Source organism: Pinus tabuliformis, chromosome 1_2, assembly GCF_031772625.1.
Source record: "Pinus tabuliformis cultivar Carrire ecotype Pingquan chromosome 1_2, CPIR1, whole genome shotgun sequence".
NCBI classification, from domain to species: domain Eukaryota; kingdom Viridiplantae; phylum Streptophyta; class Pinopsida; order Pinales; family Pinaceae; genus Pinus; species Pinus tabuliformis.
This window is the reverse complement of record NC_142298.1, coordinates 296809832-296829427: the sequence shown is the minus strand read 5'-3', so window position 1 is coordinate 296829427 and position 19596 is coordinate 296809832. Positions and strand designations below refer to the sequence as shown.

The 19596-nt window shown below is 40.5% G+C and overlaps 1 protein-coding gene across 1 annotated transcript; it reads right to left on the bottom strand.

Annotated features, from left to right (window-relative positions):
• Window positions 1-4994: 4994 nt before the first annotated feature.
• LOC149205511 (uncharacterized) lies at window positions 4995-5687 on the bottom strand. Its single transcript, XM_089397426.1, has one exon. It carries the CDS (start codon window positions 5685-5687, stop codon window positions 4995-4997), a length of 693 nt encoding a protein of 230 aa, XP_089253552.1.
• Window positions 5688-19596: the final 13909 nt, after the last annotated feature.

Below are 19596 nucleotides of genomic sequence, written 5' to 3'. Positions count from 1 at the left end.
TTATTTATAAGGTTTTTTTTTTGCTAAGTAAGTTTAATCTATTAAGAGAAGAAAAAAGATATTTACAGAGTGGTTCTAGTTGTGAAGGAAAACAACCTATCTCAGCTTGTCGAATAACTAGTTCTAAGACTGCCCCAACAGAGGGGAAACCAATATGATAGTGCGGGAACTACAAAAAAGAAGACATCACTAAACATGTGCCACAATTTTCTGGAAAGTGCTAAGAAAACAAAATAAAACCAGCAATTCATCCTCCTGGGTGTGCCTACGTGGACAAAAAAGAAGAAGAACCAAAAGTTAGATGAAGTGCCACCTGGCATTGGTAATTTGGGTGATTCACTCCTCCGTGGTAGGTTCCTCCACTATCGGACAGCTCCAATCATCGTGGTCATCTGGCTGAGATTGGCCCTTGTCCTTTTGCTCGCCTTCTCTTCTTCCTTCAACTAGCTGCGTGTCCTCCGCTTTCATCTTGCTCTTCTCCATGGCTGGTGTGGCAAGCTAAGGCTCTGAATCCTCATGCCTTTCCCCCACAACCTCCTTCCCTTTCCAATTGGGCTATCCACCATGCACAATTTCCTTATCTTTGTTTGCATTTTGCTGAGCTCTGTATTGACTGGGTTTCGCTTTAAGCGTATCGCTCTCGGGGAAGGGCATCTGGGTGCTCTGAACCTCTTTCTCAGAGAAGGAGATGGAAATGGTTGCGGTGATAATTGGCTGATTGAGAGTGCTGCAGAAGTGGAAGAGCGTGGTATGAGGGGAGTGATGCTGGGGCAGAGGGAAGGGAGCTGAGTGAAGGCCTACTCTACCCCGTCCGCTTCTGGTATTGGGATAGCGAGGATTTTCCGTCGAGGAAGAGGGAGAGCTCGAGGTGCTTCGCCTCCTGACCTGCTATCGAGAGCTTCCACCCCTCGAGCCGCCCCTTCTAATGATCAAACATTATCGCACCATGATGGGATAAGGAACAAAGAGAGCGCCAAGGTACTCTGAGAGTGAAAAGAGGAGAAAATTAGGAGCAGGCGGAGGGCGCGACTCAGATACCAAGCAAAACCCAGCAACCTCCCATATCCCACCTTCGCCAGACCATCTATGCATATGGAGCTTCCAGACGAGTCTATTGTAATACATGAATTTAACTTCAACCGCCTCCCCTCGGAAATCCCCTGCCATTACTCCTGCATTAAATGGAGCCGAAGCCCAACTTGGCTTGAAGCATGCGAAGGTGATGGTCCGTTCCGTGTTCATGTTGTGCATGTTGTCTTCCCAATGTGTGAAACCATATGATCTCCCCTGCCTCTATAGTAAACGCGTCCCGTCCATAACCAGGTGGTGTTGGGCTGGCAGGTGTCATCCAGCTTTGCCGCACCCCTGTCCCATCACCTTAACTATCTGATGAAGCACCCGCATCCGGGGAGGCTGCATCCTTTTGGACCAGAATTTTGCATTCCTGTTCCTGTTCATGATTCTGTATTATATCTAGGGCCCCTGTGAGAAGAGAGTGCCTATTTTCTACTCCCAGGTTGGCAAGGAGATCCGCTACCTTGTTGCTTTCCCGCCTAACATGGTTGAAAATGATTGCTTTGTTGGCGTTGAGAATATTTTCTATGGCTTCCAATCTGGCCTCAAGTCTCCAGCTAGTGGAGATTTTATTCGCATGAGCTCCATTGAGTAGCTGTTTGGCCATGTTGATGAGGATTTGGGAGTCTCCTTCAATCTCCAGAGGCTAGAAGCCATGGTGTTGGGCTAAGAGTAATCCCTGCCAGAGTCCCTCCAGTTCAGCTGAGTTATTTGTGTCCCATCCTATATTGCCGAAGTAGATTAAGAGAGGAGAACCCTTATGATCTCTGAAAATGCCACCAAATCCTGCGTTCCCTGGGTTACCCTTAGAAGCTCCATCAAAGTTGAGCTTGAATCTGTGTCTTGGAGGGGGGAGCCAAAGATGCTTACTGATATTCGTTTTTCCTATGGGATTGCAATCAGGGCTTCCTTGCGGGAGTTGGAGGTTCCAATTTTCCCATATGGTTTTCTCATTTGCCTGCATGGGAAAGTCATCCAGGAGCCAAGTTTTAAGCAACAAAGTCTCTTTCAGGTTCTTGCAGAACTTGTCCTAGATGATTTCTGAAGGAGTGCTTTGGTCTTTGAAAATACGCTTGTTCCTTTCTTTCCAAATAGTCCATATAAGGAGGCCAGGAATGATTCTCCATAGATGGTTAAGGATAGCGCTTTTGTAGGGACTTTGGTGCCAGAGGCGTATGGAGTTGATGATGTCCTCAGATGTTCGACAATTTCTTTGACAGCGGAAACTGGTTTTCTCCCACAGATGGTTGGCCAGAGAACAGGAGTCCAGGAGATGTTGTAACGTTTCCTCTTGAGATTGATAGTTGGGGCATATGGAGGGCCCATGTATGTTCCTTTTTCTTAAATTGTCCCAAGTTAGGATTTTATGATGCCCAGTGAGCCACAGAAATATTGAGACTTTGGGCCAAATGCCCGGAGTCCATACCCTTCCCCAGATGGGATCCTAAGGCGCATCATCTTGGCATTTGATTTTATATGCTTCTTTCATGAAGGATCCTCTTGGGGTATATCCCCATCTCAATAAATCTTTACCTTCAGTATATCTGATTCTTCGTTTTTGGAGCTCTCTTTCCAGGTTTTCTCTTGTCTGGTTGTCGATATTTCTTATCAGTCTGTCAGGGTGCTTCCATTGTTTGTAGCCTTGGTTAATCTCCTGTGACCATTGTTGTTTGACCATTTCCTTTTGTTGTTCCTCCCAATCATAGCTGGGCGGAAGATTAAGAATGTTGTCAAGCCTGGGAAGCTGATTCCAAGCGTCCGTCCAGAAACGAGCTGTATTACCACTTCTAATCTCCCAAAAACTGTGTTGTTGGATCAACGAGAAGTGTTGACTGGCAGCATTCCACATCAACGAGCCTTTCTCAACAGGGGTGAATCTGATTAGCTCCTCCACTGGTCTGTGGTTGGCATATTTAGCTGTCCAGATGGCCCCCCAGGGCTTGTTTGGTGCAGTAAGCCATTGCCACCAAATTCTCACACCCATGATTTCATTGCTGTGATTAGGGTCTCTCAGACCTAAGCCTCCTTTTTCCTTGGGTTTGCAAGCTGTAGTCCATTTAACAAGGGCCCATTTACGATTTGTTCCATGTGTTCCCCACAGAAAGTTGCGCTGAAGATCTCTGATCCTTTTAAGAGCCCATTTAGGCGCTGCCAGGATTGAGAAGAGATAGAGGGGCATTGCCTGAAGCACCACTTTGATAAGTACTAATCTGCTGGCCATGTTTAGAGCTCTATAGGTCCACGAGGAGAGACGGGATTCAAGCTTCTCTAAGAGCCTGCACCAGGAGGCATGTTTAATGGCAGAGTCAATGAGAGGGGCACCTAGGTAATTGGAGGGCAGGGAGGCTATGGAGAAACCAAGAATGCGGGCAATGGCACGTTGAATGATGGGAGGCATGTGAAAGAAAAAGATTTGTGATTTGGCTTTGTTTATGCTTGTGCCTGAGGCATCTGAGAAGTCCTTCAGAAGGGCTTTGAAGATGGTAGCTTCTTGAACAGATGGGTATCCGAAAAGCATGTTGTCATCCACGAATTGTTGATGGGTGGTAGCAGGGGTATTGTGAATGGAGATTCCTTTAAGAAGCTGGGAGTGAAGGGCATGCTTGATGAGTCTCCCTAGCCCTTCTGCCATCAGAACAAAAAGGAAAGGAGATAGAGGGTCCCCTTGTCTGATACCTCTGGAGGGGCTGAATGGTCGAGAGGGGATGCCATTAATGAGGAGGGAAAAAAAAGTAGAGGAGATTAAACTTTGAACCCAGCGAACCCACATTGGTGAAAAACCAAAAGCATGTAACATTTTTTGAATGTAAGTCCAACTTAATTTATCAAAGGCTTTGGAGAGGTCAATCTTGAGAATCATACCTGCCTGTTTGGAGATCTTGAGGGAGTGTATGATTTCATGAGTGAGGATAATGCCATCCAAGATTTGTCGACCTTCAACGTACCCTGATTGTTCCGGCGATATGAGCAGGGGTAACAATGGCTTCAACCTGTTTGCAATGACTTTAGAGATGACCTTGTAGATGACATTACAAAGTGCAATTGGGCGAAATTTGTCTGGAGTGATAGTGCTGTCTTCTTTGGGGATGAGAGCAATAAAAGTTGAATTGAGCGATGGCAGCAGCCAGTGAAGAGATCGAGATTCCTCCACCACTTGCCATACTTCCCCTTTTATGAGCTCCCAGAATGAGTGGAAGAAGGTGGTGGAGAAGCCGTCCGGACCCGGTGCTTTGCCTTCCTTGAGCTGCTTCATGGCTAAGTCCACCTCCTCGGGCATTACAGGTCGGAGAAGGAGTTGGTTGTGTTCTTCTGTGATGACTTTTGGCACATGTTGAGTGATCTTTTCTATGGCGTTCCTTCTGTCAATTTGGGGTTCTTGTAGGACTTCCTGAAAGTGATTGATAAATTCCTGTTCGATCTCTGCATGGTCCTCCACTCTTCCCCCCCTTGCTTTTGGATAAAGGAGATAGTATTGTGCATTCTTCTTTGAATAGTGGTTATGTGGAAGAATTTGGTGTTTCTCTCGCCTTCTTTCAACCATCTGATTCTGGACTTTTGCTTCCAGAGAATTTCTTCCTGCTTGTTTCTCTCCTCCATTTGATTATGTATGTGCTTCTCCCGTTCCAGAGTTCCGTCCTTGTATCCCTCTGTTATTATCTGTTGCTGGAGATCCCTCATTTCCTTGTTGAGGTTTTGTTGGGCCTGAAAGATATTGCCAAAAGTCTCCTTATTCCATCTTTTGATTTGGGCTTTCAGATACTTGAGTTTCTGTTGGAATTGGAACATTTTTGATCCTTCTGGCGCCGAAAAGTTGTTCCAAGTAAGTCTGATGAAGTCTTTGAAAGCGGGATGAGATAACCAACATGCCTCAAATCTGAAAGGACGTCTGGTGGAGTTGCCTGGTCGCTGCCATTGGAGCGCTATAGGCCAATAACCAGAGTCGGAGTATGGAGGATGGATGCTGAGAGGTCACCTCCGAGATGTATTGCGCTGTCCGAGATGAGGAATCTGTCAAGTTTCGAAGCAATTTGATGCTTCCCAGCCCTACGATTGCTCCAAGTGTGCATGCCATTGGAGGTTTGCATGTCGATAAGCATGTTGTTGTGGATAAAATCTTTGAAGTGGTCCGTTTCCTGATCCATCTTGGCCCGGCCTCCCTTCTTTTCCTCTAACTTGGTGATCATATTAAAATCTCCACCTATGAGCCATAGAGAGTGCTCTCTATTGGAGTTGAGAGTTGCTATGGTGTCTAAAAGAGCAATTTTATTGGGAGCGTCCTGCGGAAAGTAAACGTTGGTCAGGTGACCATGTATGTTGGTGCCAATTATATGAAACGTTGCCTGGATGATGTTGTGGGATGCGTGGAAATTTGACAGCAATATTGCTTGCGTGTTCCATGCAATTGCTAAGCCTCCAGATGCACCTGATGCATCCACTGCCACTGAGTGACATCCTGGCCAAGCTTTTGAAAGGATGCTTCCCAGGGTGTTACTGTTGCACTTTGTTTCCTGCAGGAAGAATATCTGGGGCTGTTCCTGCCTTATCATATTTTTAATCATTCTGAGTTTCCCAGGGCTATTGAGCCCTCTTACATTCCATGAGGTGAGCTTCATTGTTCACTGTGTGGAGTGGGCCTATAGTACTTTGTCAGTTTAGCATATCTGCCTGAGTCGACCAGGATTTTCCCTACTGCTATAGTTCTCTGGAGATCTGTCTTTCTTCCCCTCTTTTTGGAGTCCTTTGGAAGGAGGTTGCCATCCCATTGACTTCCTGGTTGTATACCCAATTGCTGTTGCTGATATGCTCTGGATAATATAGTTTCCAGAGTACTGAGCTGATGCTCTTGGATTTTGTCATACTCCTTCTTTCTACAAGCTTGCTCCAGTCCAAAAATGTCTAGCCCTTTTAGATCTATGCTCTCCGGTTCTTCATCCATATGCTGCACTTGACTGCTTTCCTCTGAGATAAGCGCTAGTTGCCAGGATTGATTTTGTGGTTCATCCGTCTCCATGGCTTTGGATGTCCCTTCAGGGTTTTTTGGGTCTGCTATGGGAGTTCCGCTTGATTTAGATGGAGTGCCCTCAACTTCCATATCCTTTACTTTCCCATCAAGTCCCTTTTGGCTCTCTTTGGGGGTTGCATTGTCATCCCTGGGGAAAAGTGATGCATGGGAAGAACCAGGGGGGATGGAATGCAGAGGAGGAGATGGGCATGGAGCTGTGCTTTGAGTTCAAGGGTTGCTCTTCTGAGGCTTGTGCTAGAATTTCAAAGCTATTACTCGTGGAAGGGATAGAAGCAGTATCTTGCTGGGGTTTTTTCCCGGTGGAAGGTTTTTTGTGCGCTCGTTTGCGGCTAGGGACCTTGGTAAAACCATCTTGGGCTGGCAGTTCAGAGGGATCGGAGGCAGTGGCTTTGGCATTTAGCGGACAATCCCTAAAGAGATGCCCGTGAGCATGACATTTGCGGCAGCGAAAAGGTACATGTTCATAATCCAAGGGTTGAATCCATTCATAATCATCATGAGAGAGACTTACCGAGTCCGGTAGGGCTTTGTCCAGGCGCATGAAGACACAGATGTGGGCATAGGATGTGTATCTTCGAAGCTTCGTCTCTTTCGCTGCTTTTACATATTCCCCCAGTCCATTTCCAATGTCTTTGAGCAACCCTTCATCCCAGTATTCCTCTGGAAGTGAATACATTCTGATCCACACTGGAGCCCAGGTGAGGTCTTCCTTATCCGGGTTAAATCTTGCTACCCAATCCCTTAGATACAATCCTGCTGAGTTGAAAAAGTATGGCCCCTCATCCATGATTCTGAACTTGTCTTCTAGGCACAAGAATATCACAGTAAAGAACCCCTTCGGTCCTAGCTGCAATGTTATATGGCCCTTGGGTTTCCATTTAGCAGCGATCCAGCCATACAAGGCTTTTTCTGTCGGCCAGAATCCTATAAATTTCCCGATGAGTGCATGATCCATCATATATTGGATTCGTTCATTGATCTTCTGACTGGGCAGTTCTATCTTGGGTCTTTCAGCTACTATTGGTTTGCAGGTTTTCGAGGTGACCTTGGTCGTTTCCTCTGGCTTGTCTTTTCCTTCTGGTGTTTCACTGCTCTTGTCTGACTGACTAGCAGGTGCATTGGGCTTATGCTGCTTCGGCATCTCACTGTTATCCGCCTCTGCATGGATCGATCCAAAGACTAAAGACCCCGTTTGCCCTGGCGACGAGGTATTGGATGAGGGGGAGGGCTTTGAGGCCCCCCCCTGCGGGGGATCCATGCGCTTTGTTGTTATGCCTGCGGTACTCTGTCGAGACCAGGAGGTCAGGCCCTCGGTGGATGCTGAGTCGTGCTTGTCTGCACCGTCTCAGAAAGTCGCTAGAACCCTAGTTGTAGAGCTCTCCCTAATTTTAACTACATGTGTATTCAATGATACAGCTTATTTATAAGGTTCTTGATAATGCTATTGGGGATTATATGGAGGTTGGTTTCCATAAGCTTGTCCACACCAACCTTATTGATAAGGTTGGTTTAGAGGCTCCAGAAGAGGCAAATCCTACCATGGAATAATAGAAGTATATGTATTTTGTATAGGATTTTGATAATAAGAAAATTATGGATTTGGATATAAAGACATACCAATAGGTTAAGGATGTTAAGGCCTTCTTGGATGTGCAATGTAGTAAAGTGATTATGTTATTTCACCTTCTCTTCAATTGGTTTTCTTGATTTCTGTTATTGTTAAAAAATTATTCATTGAATGTTTTCTACACAAATTCCACAAACTCCAATACTATCTAGAGGACATTCACACAAAGGATGTTGCTTTCTAAATTGAGGGTAAAATATAGATAGTAGTTTGTTTTGGTCTTCTTGTCTCTTTCTCATTTTTAATGTATCAATTTGATAGCTAAGAGTATTTAGAAGGTATGTTTTAAAATTTTCTAATAAATGTCCAAGCTCTACTCTAGTGACTTCTCCTGAAGCTAACTTATCACCTTTGAGAGAGCATTTATTTTTCCTTTATCTCTTTAGCTCTTCCTCTGGAGTATTTCCTACATAAGTCAGTGAGTTGATCATAAGGTAATCGATACATATCCCCTACCCCATAAGATTTAGGAAACACACACACACACACACACACATAAATACATACATACATACATACATACATACATACATACACACACACACACACACACACACACACACACACACACACACACACACACACACACACACACACACACACACACACACACACACACACACACACACATACATATACATATATATTCATCTTGGATTCCTTTTAAGAAGATTGTTCATGTAAATTCAAGACTTAGATCACTTTGTTTTGAATTTTTCAAATTATATGTAAATACTTATTACCCCCCCCACCACCCCTCATTGTAAATATTGTAATCATGAAATTTTAATGAAAAGAAGGCTTGAGTATTGGGACACAAATTGCAGGGCCTGAGGAAGAAAGTTGCTTGGGATTAGAAGGAACTTGACTTGTTTTGGGCTGGAAAGTGGGACTTAATGGCCTTATTATGCTAATTAATTTAGCTGAACAAAGGGAGGACAAGAGCATACATTGTTTGAAACATGTTTAAGCAAAAAAGGACATAATTTTTAAGAAAGAGATGGACCATGATGGCAGGTTTGACAAACCAATTCCACCAAACAAAAGTGGAAGAGGAAGCTGGCAGAAAAATATTCCCATGACCAACAAATTTGGGAGGAAAACCTTGATAGTTGTGTGTAAGAGAGGAGGGAGTCATAATGGAATAGTGGAATGGAACCATGGGAGAAACTTAACACTCAAGAGGCATGCAAGAAAAAATGGGTGTTGAAGGAAAGATCTCTATGATGGGAGAAGTTGCACAACCAAAGAATAAAAAGGAAAGGGGGGCGATGGCATGAGAATGGACATAGAGAAGAAAGAGAGAAAAGGGTAGGGAGAATTGAATCTTGAAAGCTTGGCATTGCTATAGGAATTGAAGAGAAAGGAATTCATTCAATTGAGCATTAAAAGACAAGAAGAATCTCTCTGATGCGAGAGCAGTAGTCTTTGGATTCCCTTATTGGATGGAGGGTGGAGATGGTTTAACCTCTAGATTCCCTTGATAATTACGGTGGGGGCATGTCTCTTAGATTCTTGGTAAGGAGATTTTTGAAGCTTCTTTGCTTGTTTCATGTTTTATTCGTAAAGTGTTTTGAATTTCTAGGCTTGGGTGGAACCATTGTGCATGATTTTTTATTGAGGGTGGAGGTGTCGAGCCTCTGGATTCCCTTGTTTAGTTAAGGGTGGAGATGTTGAACTCTTAATTCCATTTTTGTGTTGAGGGTGGAGGTGAGAGACCTCTAGATTACCTTATTTGGATGGTGGGTGGTGTTTGGGCCTCTGGAATCCTTATTTCATCCTACTAATTTAAAATAGTTGTTGGTGGAGGTGGTTGAGCTCTGAATTCTCTAATACAACTTGTTAATTGAATTGTTGATGTGTGGAGGTAGAGAAACCTCTAAATTACCTATATCAAATTGTCAGAGTTCCTATTTTGTGGGTGGAGGTGGTGTAGTCTCGAGAGACCTTGTTTTGAACTAGCATATTTGGTTTTCATCTTTTGAGAAATCCTCCTCAAGCTCTGGAATCTATCTTGGGTGTGATTGACTGTGAGAAAGGTCACAATGTAATCGAATCTAAGGTTAGGTGGAGAGTTGAAGTTTCAAACTCAATTTCCAAATTCATTTTATAAGATAAGTGTTTCATATAACTCTTGTACATTTTAATGTTATGCATGTGTTAAAGTGTTGATGCAATGCCTTGTTGATGTTAAGTTCTGAGAAATTGTTGAGTAAGGTTTAACTTTTGAATAGTGAAAATGTTAATGATTCGTTTTGTTCTTGTAATGTGAGTATAATGAACTAGCTATAGTGTTGATGAGATGGCTATTTCAAATTCAAAGAACATTGTTCCTTTTGTCATTTCATGAAAGAATGGGTGAATTATGTTATGTGTTATTAAGTTGTTTTATGTTAATTTACAATGCAACATGGCATATAAATTTCTGGTTTGTTATGAGTTGGTAAATGGCTTGAATTGTCTGAGTTTGAAGGGAGTGGTTGAATCCTTGTTTAAAATCAATGTTACATGAATCTTATGTGAAACAAGTTGTATACCAGTCCTGGTATTATTGTTTTAAGCTTGGGAAGAATAGCTAAAGGATGAGCTACATGCTTGTTAAATTAATTTGTATATATGTTAGTGTAGGAGAAAGTAATGAAGGTTGAGTGCAATCCTTGTTACGTTCATATACTTAAATATGGCACGAGGTTGGAAAATTTTGAAGTTTGAAGGGATGGGTATAAGCCCCATGGTCCCATAGGATTTAGCAATATAACTAAGCACTAAGGGTGAATGCAAAGTCTTGTTCACATGCTCAGGAAGTCTAGACTATGGGGGACATGGATCAAAGCATGACCAAGATCTACGCAAAATTGGATAACATGCAGGCTGACCACCATGCTTCCATAATTGAGATGGAAGGTAATATTTATGATAGAACCATTTCTATTTTAATTGTCTTGGGATCTAACTATAGCTATGTTAGCTTAGAAATTGTGGAGCAGTGCCAATTTTCTAAGAAACCACATGAATAATCATGGTTAGTTAAATTAGCCATTGGAGCAAATAAAAGTGTGGATAACTGGATAGAATCATAGCAATTTGAGTTGAGTGGCATGCCAAAAAAAATAAATTTTATTATATTTCCACTAGGAGCGTTGATCTAGGTGGCTCTAGAGAATCTCAAAATCAAAATCCTTTTATTGCAATGAAACGAGGGTAAAATTGAAGATATCGTTGCAAGATTTCCAACAGTGCAAACGACACCTCAATTCAAGTTCATATGCAAAAGTTATGGCCACTCAAAGTTTTGTTCATACTAGGCAAAAGTCAAAGTCATAGTAAACATTATGCCACGTGTTAGTTTGTACATATGACACATGGAAGAAAATTCAACAGGCCTAGTGGGACCCACAAAGATGATATGGCAGCTCAGTTAGCAAACTAGGTGGACCCACAAGCAAGTGACATGGCAGCACCACAAGTCGACACACGGCAAGTAGGTGGAAGATAATGTGGACCAATGAAAGTTTGCCACATGGCACCTCAAATTAGGCCCAAGTGGCCTTGGCATGGTGCAACCTCCATTTTTGTCTTATTCTCATGGTTTTGGGAGTCATTACAATATGGACATATGATTTCCATATATTATATGGTTTGAAAATTATATTAAAACCAAAATTGGGCTTTAAAACCATATTAAAGAAAAATTGGGAGTCCATGGGTTTTGAACCCAAAACATCTCAAACAACAAGTAACTTAATATGACTATGCCAACCATTATGCCAACCACATTCTTTGTCTTATTCACCCTCACACTTTGTTATAAAATGTCATTGAAATGGTTCAAAGGGAACCATGGAGAATACATGAGAGATGAGGGCACAAACAAGCCAATGAAGACATGAATCTCAAGAAGATTCTAGGAATATTGTTAGAGAATATGTTAGGGAATATTTCAAAGAATATTCTCTATGAATAATCTTTGAGGGATCTTTAATATTTCCCATGGGAATAATTTTGAAGGTGTCAGAAATATGTTGCGTTTATAGTCATTTGAACTAGTTTTTTGCAAGGAACACAATGGCATTATCAGTTTCTTAATTTAAGTTGCTGAATTTCAGTAACCCACAGAAGATAATATTTGAGGAATCTTTGAGATTCCTACGGAGACCAGATTTGATCGAGTCAGAAAGGGGTCACGTTTATAGTCATATTTCACGGTTTTTCAGAAGGAACGCAATGGTGCATGCAGTTCCTTCATCCGAGTAGCTGATTTTTAGGTCGTTCCTAGACTTGGAGGTATAAGATGCATTGTTTCTATGTCTTCATTTGATTTTTGATGAGATGATGATTTAATGTTGAGATCCTTGTTTTCCATTTTGTTGGAGGATCCTTGTATGGAACTTCATGTGAGAATTTGATATTTTGTCATGATGAAGGAGATATTTTATGAGTGAGATTTCTTATAGAAGAGTGTCTGGTGAAGAGACATGCCACTCTAGTTAATGGAGTTCTTCCTTATATTGAGAAAGAACACATCATGTATTCATCATCATCTTGCAGAAATTAATGAAGCGACCTCCCCACTCTTGACACGAGGCCTGGAGACGTAACCCACACTAGGTTAACTCTGTTATCGACTTGTTTGTGTTCTCTGATGTGATGGTTTTCTTTATGTTTCCTCTTCTTTAAAGTATGCACATGTTTTTTCATACTCTTTCACATGCAATTTAGTTAACATCACAAAAGTAAAAGATATTGGTTAATTATGGTAATTGAGAGAATCTGGATCAAGCATACAATGCATTGTTGGGAATGGACTACCTATATGTGCACCACACCAAGGTTGATTGCTTTGAGAAGGCAGTGGAGTGCTTATATAAGTTTGGAGAAAGAAAGGTATTGTGGGGATTTCTCTATTGAATTGTTACCAGGGACAACTCCAACATCCAACGCTCCATATAGAATGAGTATTCCATAATATTGTGGGGATTTCTCCTTAAGCTACAATTCAAGGAGATGTTGGAAAAAGGATATGTAAGGCTATGCGTCTCCATGAGGAGCACCAACCTTATTTGTGAAGAAGAAATATGGCACCTTTAGGTTATGCATTGATTACAAATAATTAAACAAAGTAACCATTAAAAACAAGTATCCTTTCCACAAATTGATGATTTATTTGATCAATTAAGAGAAGAAATAATATTCTCCAAGATCGATTTAAGATATGGATACCATCAAGTGCACATTAAGCATGAGGAAATTTATAAAACCACTTTCCGAACGAGGTATGGCCATTATGAGTTCATGGTAGTGCCCTTTGGGCTTACTAATGCACCTGCAACTTTTCTGTGTCTTATGAATAATGTGTTGTGCCCTTACCTAGATAAATTTGTAGCGGTTTTTGTTGATTATATATTGGTATATTCAAAGACTAGGGAGGAGCATGAAGAGCATTTAACTATAGTACTACAATCGTTAAGAGAACACAAGATTTATGCAAATCTTAGTAAATGTGACTTCTTCCAATCACAAATTCATTACTTGGTACACATTGTTTCAAAAGTAGGAGAAGTTGTTGATCAAAATAATTTCAAGGTTATCGTGGAGTGGCCAACACTAAAGAATGTGGTTGAGATTAGGTCCTTTATGGGGCTAGCAAGCTACTATAGGAGATTCAGTAAAAATTTCTCCAATGGAAAATAAAGGAAAGAAATTCAAATGGAAAATTGAGTGTGTTGCAAGATTTGATCATCTGAAGCAACTCCTCACCAATGCACCAATATTAAAAATATCAAATCTAGATAAGTATTTTGTGTCGTGCACAAACATTTGCAAAGAGGTACTTGGTGAAGTTTAATTCAGGAAGGACAAGTGGTTTGTTATGAATCAAAAAAGTTAAACGAGCATGAGAAAAACTATGTAACTCATGACTTGGAGTTGGTCACCATCATCCACGCATTAAAAATGTGGAGGAAATATCTTCTTGGCAGGAGATTTATTTTAATGACTAATAATGGAGAGTTGAATTATTTATTTGATCAACCTAAAATAAATTCTAGACAAGCTCGGTGGTTGGTCACACTCAGTGAGTTTGATTTTGAAATTAAATATATAAAAGGCAAGGAAAATCGAGTTGTTGATGCACTCAGCATGAGAGTGTAAATATGTAAAGTAGAATCCATTAGTTCTTATGGAATTGATCTTGAAGAGAAAATTTAAAATGCAAGGTAGCATGATGAAAAATATCAACAAAAAAAGGACAAAGCAATATTGCCTCTTAGAAGATGGGATTATTCAATTCAAGAACAAAGTATGTGCAAAATGATAACAATTTAATAAATCATATTAAGAAAGTTTCATACAAAACCATATTTTGGCCACCCAGGATACCAAAATGTTATAACCGCCATTAATTTTTTTTACTATTGTCCAAATTTGAAAAGGGAGGTAGCCATTTCATTTCCAAGTGCATAGAGTGCCAACAAGCGAGAGTTGAGTGCAAGCACCCAACTAGTTTATTACATCCCATTCCCATTCTAAAATGGAAGTGGGAAGTGATTTCCATGGAATTTATTACCGTGTTGCCAAAGAGATCCAAACAACATGACACAATCATGGTAGTTGTTGAAAAATTAAGCAAAGTTTCTCATTTTGTGGCTATGAGATCAATTAATTCAACAAGTGATTTGGCTCAAGTTTTCTTAAAGGAAATCATAATGTTGCATGGAGTTTCCAAGAAAATCATCCCAAATAGAGATGCCAAATTCACTTCAAAGATCTGGAAGGAACTATTTGCATGCTTGGGGACAGAGTTGGATTTTAGCACAACTTACCATCCATAGGCCAGTGGTCAAATATAGAGGAAAAATAGAATCCTCGAGTACATGTTAAGAATGTACGTAATGCACCCAAGGAAGTGGGAAGAATATCTTCTGTTTGTAGAATTTGCATGGAATACTAGGTACCAAGAGTCTTTGAAAATGATCATATTTGGAGCACTTTACGGGAGTTGTTATACTCCTATCAGCTGGAGTGATCTGGTAAATAGGGTCATCTTGGGCCTAATATGTTAAGAGAAATGGAACAATAAATTATGACTATTAAACAAAATTTGAAGATGGTACATGATAGGCAGAAGAGTTATGCATATGAGCATAGAGTGCATAAATAGTTCAAGGTTGGGAAGCATGTGTATTTGCACATTAGGCCCAAGAAAATCTCCTTAAAAATTGGGTCATGTGCTAAGATGGAACCATGGTTTTGTGGCCCATTTGAAGTACTTGAAAAGATAGGGTCAGTGGCCTATAGGTTGGCCTTTCCACTATCAGTAAAATTTTATGATGTTTTCCATGTTTCATTGATTAAAATATATATGCAAGATGATAATCATGTAATAGTATGTGTTATAGGTAGAACTAGAGGGAGAGTTCTAGTTGAAACCTTTGTGCATCCTGGACCAAAGGAAGCCCATGCTCCAGAATTGAGAAATAGAGAAAGTCAACGTACAATGGAGGCAATTTGGGCACAAGGAATCCACATGGGAAATGCTTCATCATCTACAGACAACATATCATTTTTTGTTTATTGGTTGAAGCAAATGTAAATAAATTTTGTAAATGTTGTATAGAGAAGTGCATATAAAGCTCCAAATCAATTATGCTTGGTTTTAAAGCATGTATTTGTTTTTGTTCAGTTATAGAACACCAAGGATGGGGTTCCTCCAAGGGGAAGGGGTTTGTGACAACACCTGGTTCATAACCACCCACCCAATTACAAATCTTGTAATCATTAAATTTTAATTAAAAACAGGCCTAAGTGTTGCGACATGGATTCCAAGGCTTGAGGAAGGAGGTTGCTTTTATTAGAAGGAAGTTGAATTGTTTTATGATAACCATGGGGGGGCTAGAAGGTGGCCCTTATTGTGCTAATTGTGCTAATTAATTTAGCTAAAAGAAGGGAGGACAATAGCATGCATGTTTGGAAACAAGCTTAAGCAAAAGAGGACAATTTTTTTAAGAAAAGAGATGGGTTGCATTGTTGGGTCTGATAGACCAAGTCCACCAAACAAATGTGGAAGGAGAAGCTGGAAGAGTAACATTCCCATGACCAATACATGGGGGAGGAGAACCCCAACAACTGCATGCAAGAGAGGAGGGAGTTGTTATGGATAGTGGAGTGGAACCAAGGGAGAAACTTAGCATTTAGGAGACATGCAAGGGGACAAAAAAAACGGGTGTTGAAGGAAATAGTTTTGCGAGGGGGTAAGTTACATAGCCAGAGAAAAGAAATGATAATTTGAGCGTAACATAGAAAGGTGGGTAATGTAATGAGATCAGACACATAAAATAAAGAGAGAAAAGCACAGGGATAATTGAAGACTGTAAGCTTGGTGTGGCTATAGGAACTAAAGAGAAAATAAGTCATTTTGTTGAGATTTGGAATATTAGAAGAACATCTCTCAAGTGAGAGTAATAGTCTCTAGATTCCCTGATTAGATGGAGCATGGAGATGGTTTAATATTTGGATTCCATTCACAGCTAAAATGGAGGTATGTCTCTTAGATTCCTTGTAAGGAGAGTTATGAAGTTTCCTTGATCTTTTCATGGTTTATTTACATTGTGTTCTAGATTCCCGTGATTGGGGTGGAACCATTGTGCACGATAGTTTAATGAGGGTGGTGTCAAACCTATGGATTCTCTTATTTGGTTGAGGGTGGAGGTGTTGACCTGTGGATTCCCTTGTTATGTTGAGGGTGGAGGCGAGTGATCCAAGTGGATATTTTTTGCCACCCGCCTATTCCACTTTGACCCATGCCATTGTTTCTTTCAGTTTCCTTAGTTGTAGCACAATTTACTATTTTTGGCAGTTTTTTGGGTCTTGAACTTTCAGAGTTGTTTTGAGGCCCTAAACGATGTTTTTTGGAAAACGGGCAGACCTGTAACTTATCACAAGGGTCTTCAGTCAAAATTTGTATCCCTTCAATAGATATTTCTAGCGAGGTATCGTACACATCAAAAAAAGATTGTATGCCAAAGTTACAACCCCGGGAAGTTGATGTACCAACTAACCCCAAAAGGGCCCACACACTTTTGGCACTACATCTCTTAGGATTAGGTATTTAGATGTTTAGGGTTTTCCATTATTCCTCAATAATAAAAAAGGCCTTTGGTCCTCCTTGTAACATAGTTCAAAGGCATGTAGATGCCACATCTCTTGTCAAAGATAAGCTACCATTGCTCGAGCTAGTTTATTTCCATTCTACATGTAAACAAATTTCAGTACTTTGTTATTAATGAATTAAAGTTATGTTTTCACTATACATATATGTTTATGCTTATATATGTATTTCATTTCATTCCTTCATAAATCTGGATTAGTGAGAGACCTATGAATTCCCTTGTTTGGCTGGTGGGTGGAGGTGTTTGGGCCTCTAAACACCCTGTTTCAGCCTGTTGATTTAAAATAGTTGTGGGTGGAGATGGGTTGATCTTTGGATTCCCTAATACAACTTACTAATTGAATTACTAGTGGGTAGATGTGGAGAAACCCTTGGATTATTTGTCTCAAATTGTCAAAGTTCCTAGTTGGTGGGTGGAGTTGGTGTAGTCTCAGGAGTCCCTATTTTCAACTAGCATATTTTGTTTTCATCGTTTAAGAAATCCTCCTCAAGCTCAAGAATCTGGCTTGGGGGTGACTGACTACGAGAAATGCCATAGTGAAATTCAATCTAAGGCTGGGTGGACAGTTGAATTTCCAAACTCAGTTTCCAAATTCATTTTATAAGATAAGTGTTTCCTACAAGTCTTGTATATTTCAATATTATGCATGTGTTTAAAGTGATGATGCAATGCAATTTTGATGCTATGTTCTAAGAAATTACTAAGTACGGTTTAACTCTTGAATAGTTGAAATGTTAATGATTGTTCATGTTCTTATAATTTGAGTTTCATGAACTGGCTATAGTGTTTATGAGTTGTTTAGTTCAACATCAAAGAACATTGTTTCTTGTGTGCTTTCGTGAAAGAATGGGTGAATTCTATTGTGTTTTTTTTTCCCGTGGAAAAATTCATAATTTTATTCATAATACAAAATTACATTTTGTAGATGCTAAAAAGCATATGCTGAGATACTGATCCGGTTTTCACAGAAACCATAAGAATAAAAAATAAAAAGAAACAAGTGGAAAGAGTATAGATGGGGGAAAAGTCAAGCTTTTTGCCCTTTTTTCTTCTCAACCTTTCTCCACCCCCCCTGAGTCTCTGTTGGAGATATAAGTGCTAGCGTTGTATCAGCCACAAGTTGGGGGTTGTCTTTATCAGAATCTGATGTGTCTAATATGTGTTACTGCTTGGATCTGCTGGTACCCATTGTTTCTGGTATCCTTGCTAACTGTAAGTTTATAGGTTCTTGTGGATTTATGTCTTCTACTTCTAGTTCTTTTTTCATCTTCTTGGTCTTGTTGGGAGTGGCTCGTTCCACCTATTCTTCCTCCTCATCCTCTGAGAGTGGGGGAGGAAATTGCCATCCCTTGGCCTGTTTCCCTGCTTTCTTCTTCCTACGAGTGTCTTTTTTGGCTGTTGGACACATGCTTTGTAGGTGTCCTGTTTGTTAGCAGGTTCTACATCTCAATGATATATTTTCATAATCTAAACCCTGTATCCAACACCTCTATCTATTCTTCAGTTGAATCTGATCTGGAAAGCCTTTGCTAAGGTCTACTTCCACACATATTCGTGCAAAAGTGTAGATTCTTTCCTCCAGTCTTTGGGTGTCCATTTTGATGTAATGCCCAATAGTATTACTGATTCCTGCAAGTACTTGTTGACTGCAAAAGTGTATTGGAAGATTGTGTAGGCAGACCCAAACTGGCATCTTAGAGATAACCATTGTATTTGCATCAAATTCTGGGAACCATGATGTGATGAAGAGTCCCGTGGACCCCACAACCAAGGTCCTTCCTATATTACTAAGTCTCTAGCCTCTACTGTAGGAAAGTTCAATATGAAAAACCCCTTGGAACATAGATGTATTTCACATTGTGTAGTCCAATTTGTGAAAATCCAGTGAAATAGATCAACAGGTTTGGGCCAAAAACAGTTGAATCTACATATTATTGCTTGTCTTTCATATATAATGTAGTGCTCATCTGTTTCTTATATATCTATACTTAATTCTGGGGTATGATTCAGCTGTTCGACAATATATGGCCTTGCTTCCATACCTGTTTGTTTTGGTGTTGTTTCAACTGTAGTTTTCCCCTGAAGAATGTTTTTGAAGGATATACTTCTTGTTTTTTCCCCTGATGTGTTCCTACATTTTTTTTTGTACCAAACCCACTTCCCTCACCCATATAATGATTTTTTTTGTTGTCTGCTACACCCCCTCTTATTCTCATATTGAGAATTATTGTTGACAAAGATGTGATTTTGTAATCCTTGAGGTACTTGGTGTCCTGTAATACTTTGCCCTCATGTATCAGATTTTGTGAGCTGGTGGGGTATCCCACTTGTTGCAGGATAAGATTCTTCAGATGCTTCACAGAGTTGGTCCCATTTACCCAAAGTAAATGTGTTTTTCCGGCAGGGGTTTTGACAAAAACTTGAAAGTTGAGGGTACTTACTCGAGATCTAGATTTTGTTACCAACTGAGGATAGTTTAGGATCTGCAGATTCTCTTTGCCACAGGGTATGCTCTACATTCCCTACATTATGGCCACTGCTTCTTTTGGAGTGATCGTCCTTGTTGGGCTCAGATCCCTCCATTGCGGTCTCGTATTCCCCTTTTTTTTCTTGTTCCTGGAAGAAACCCTTTCCTTCTCCTTATTTTTACTGGTTGTAGCTTTGCCATTAACCTTAGTAGAAGAGGGATCATCCCTCGTCCAGTG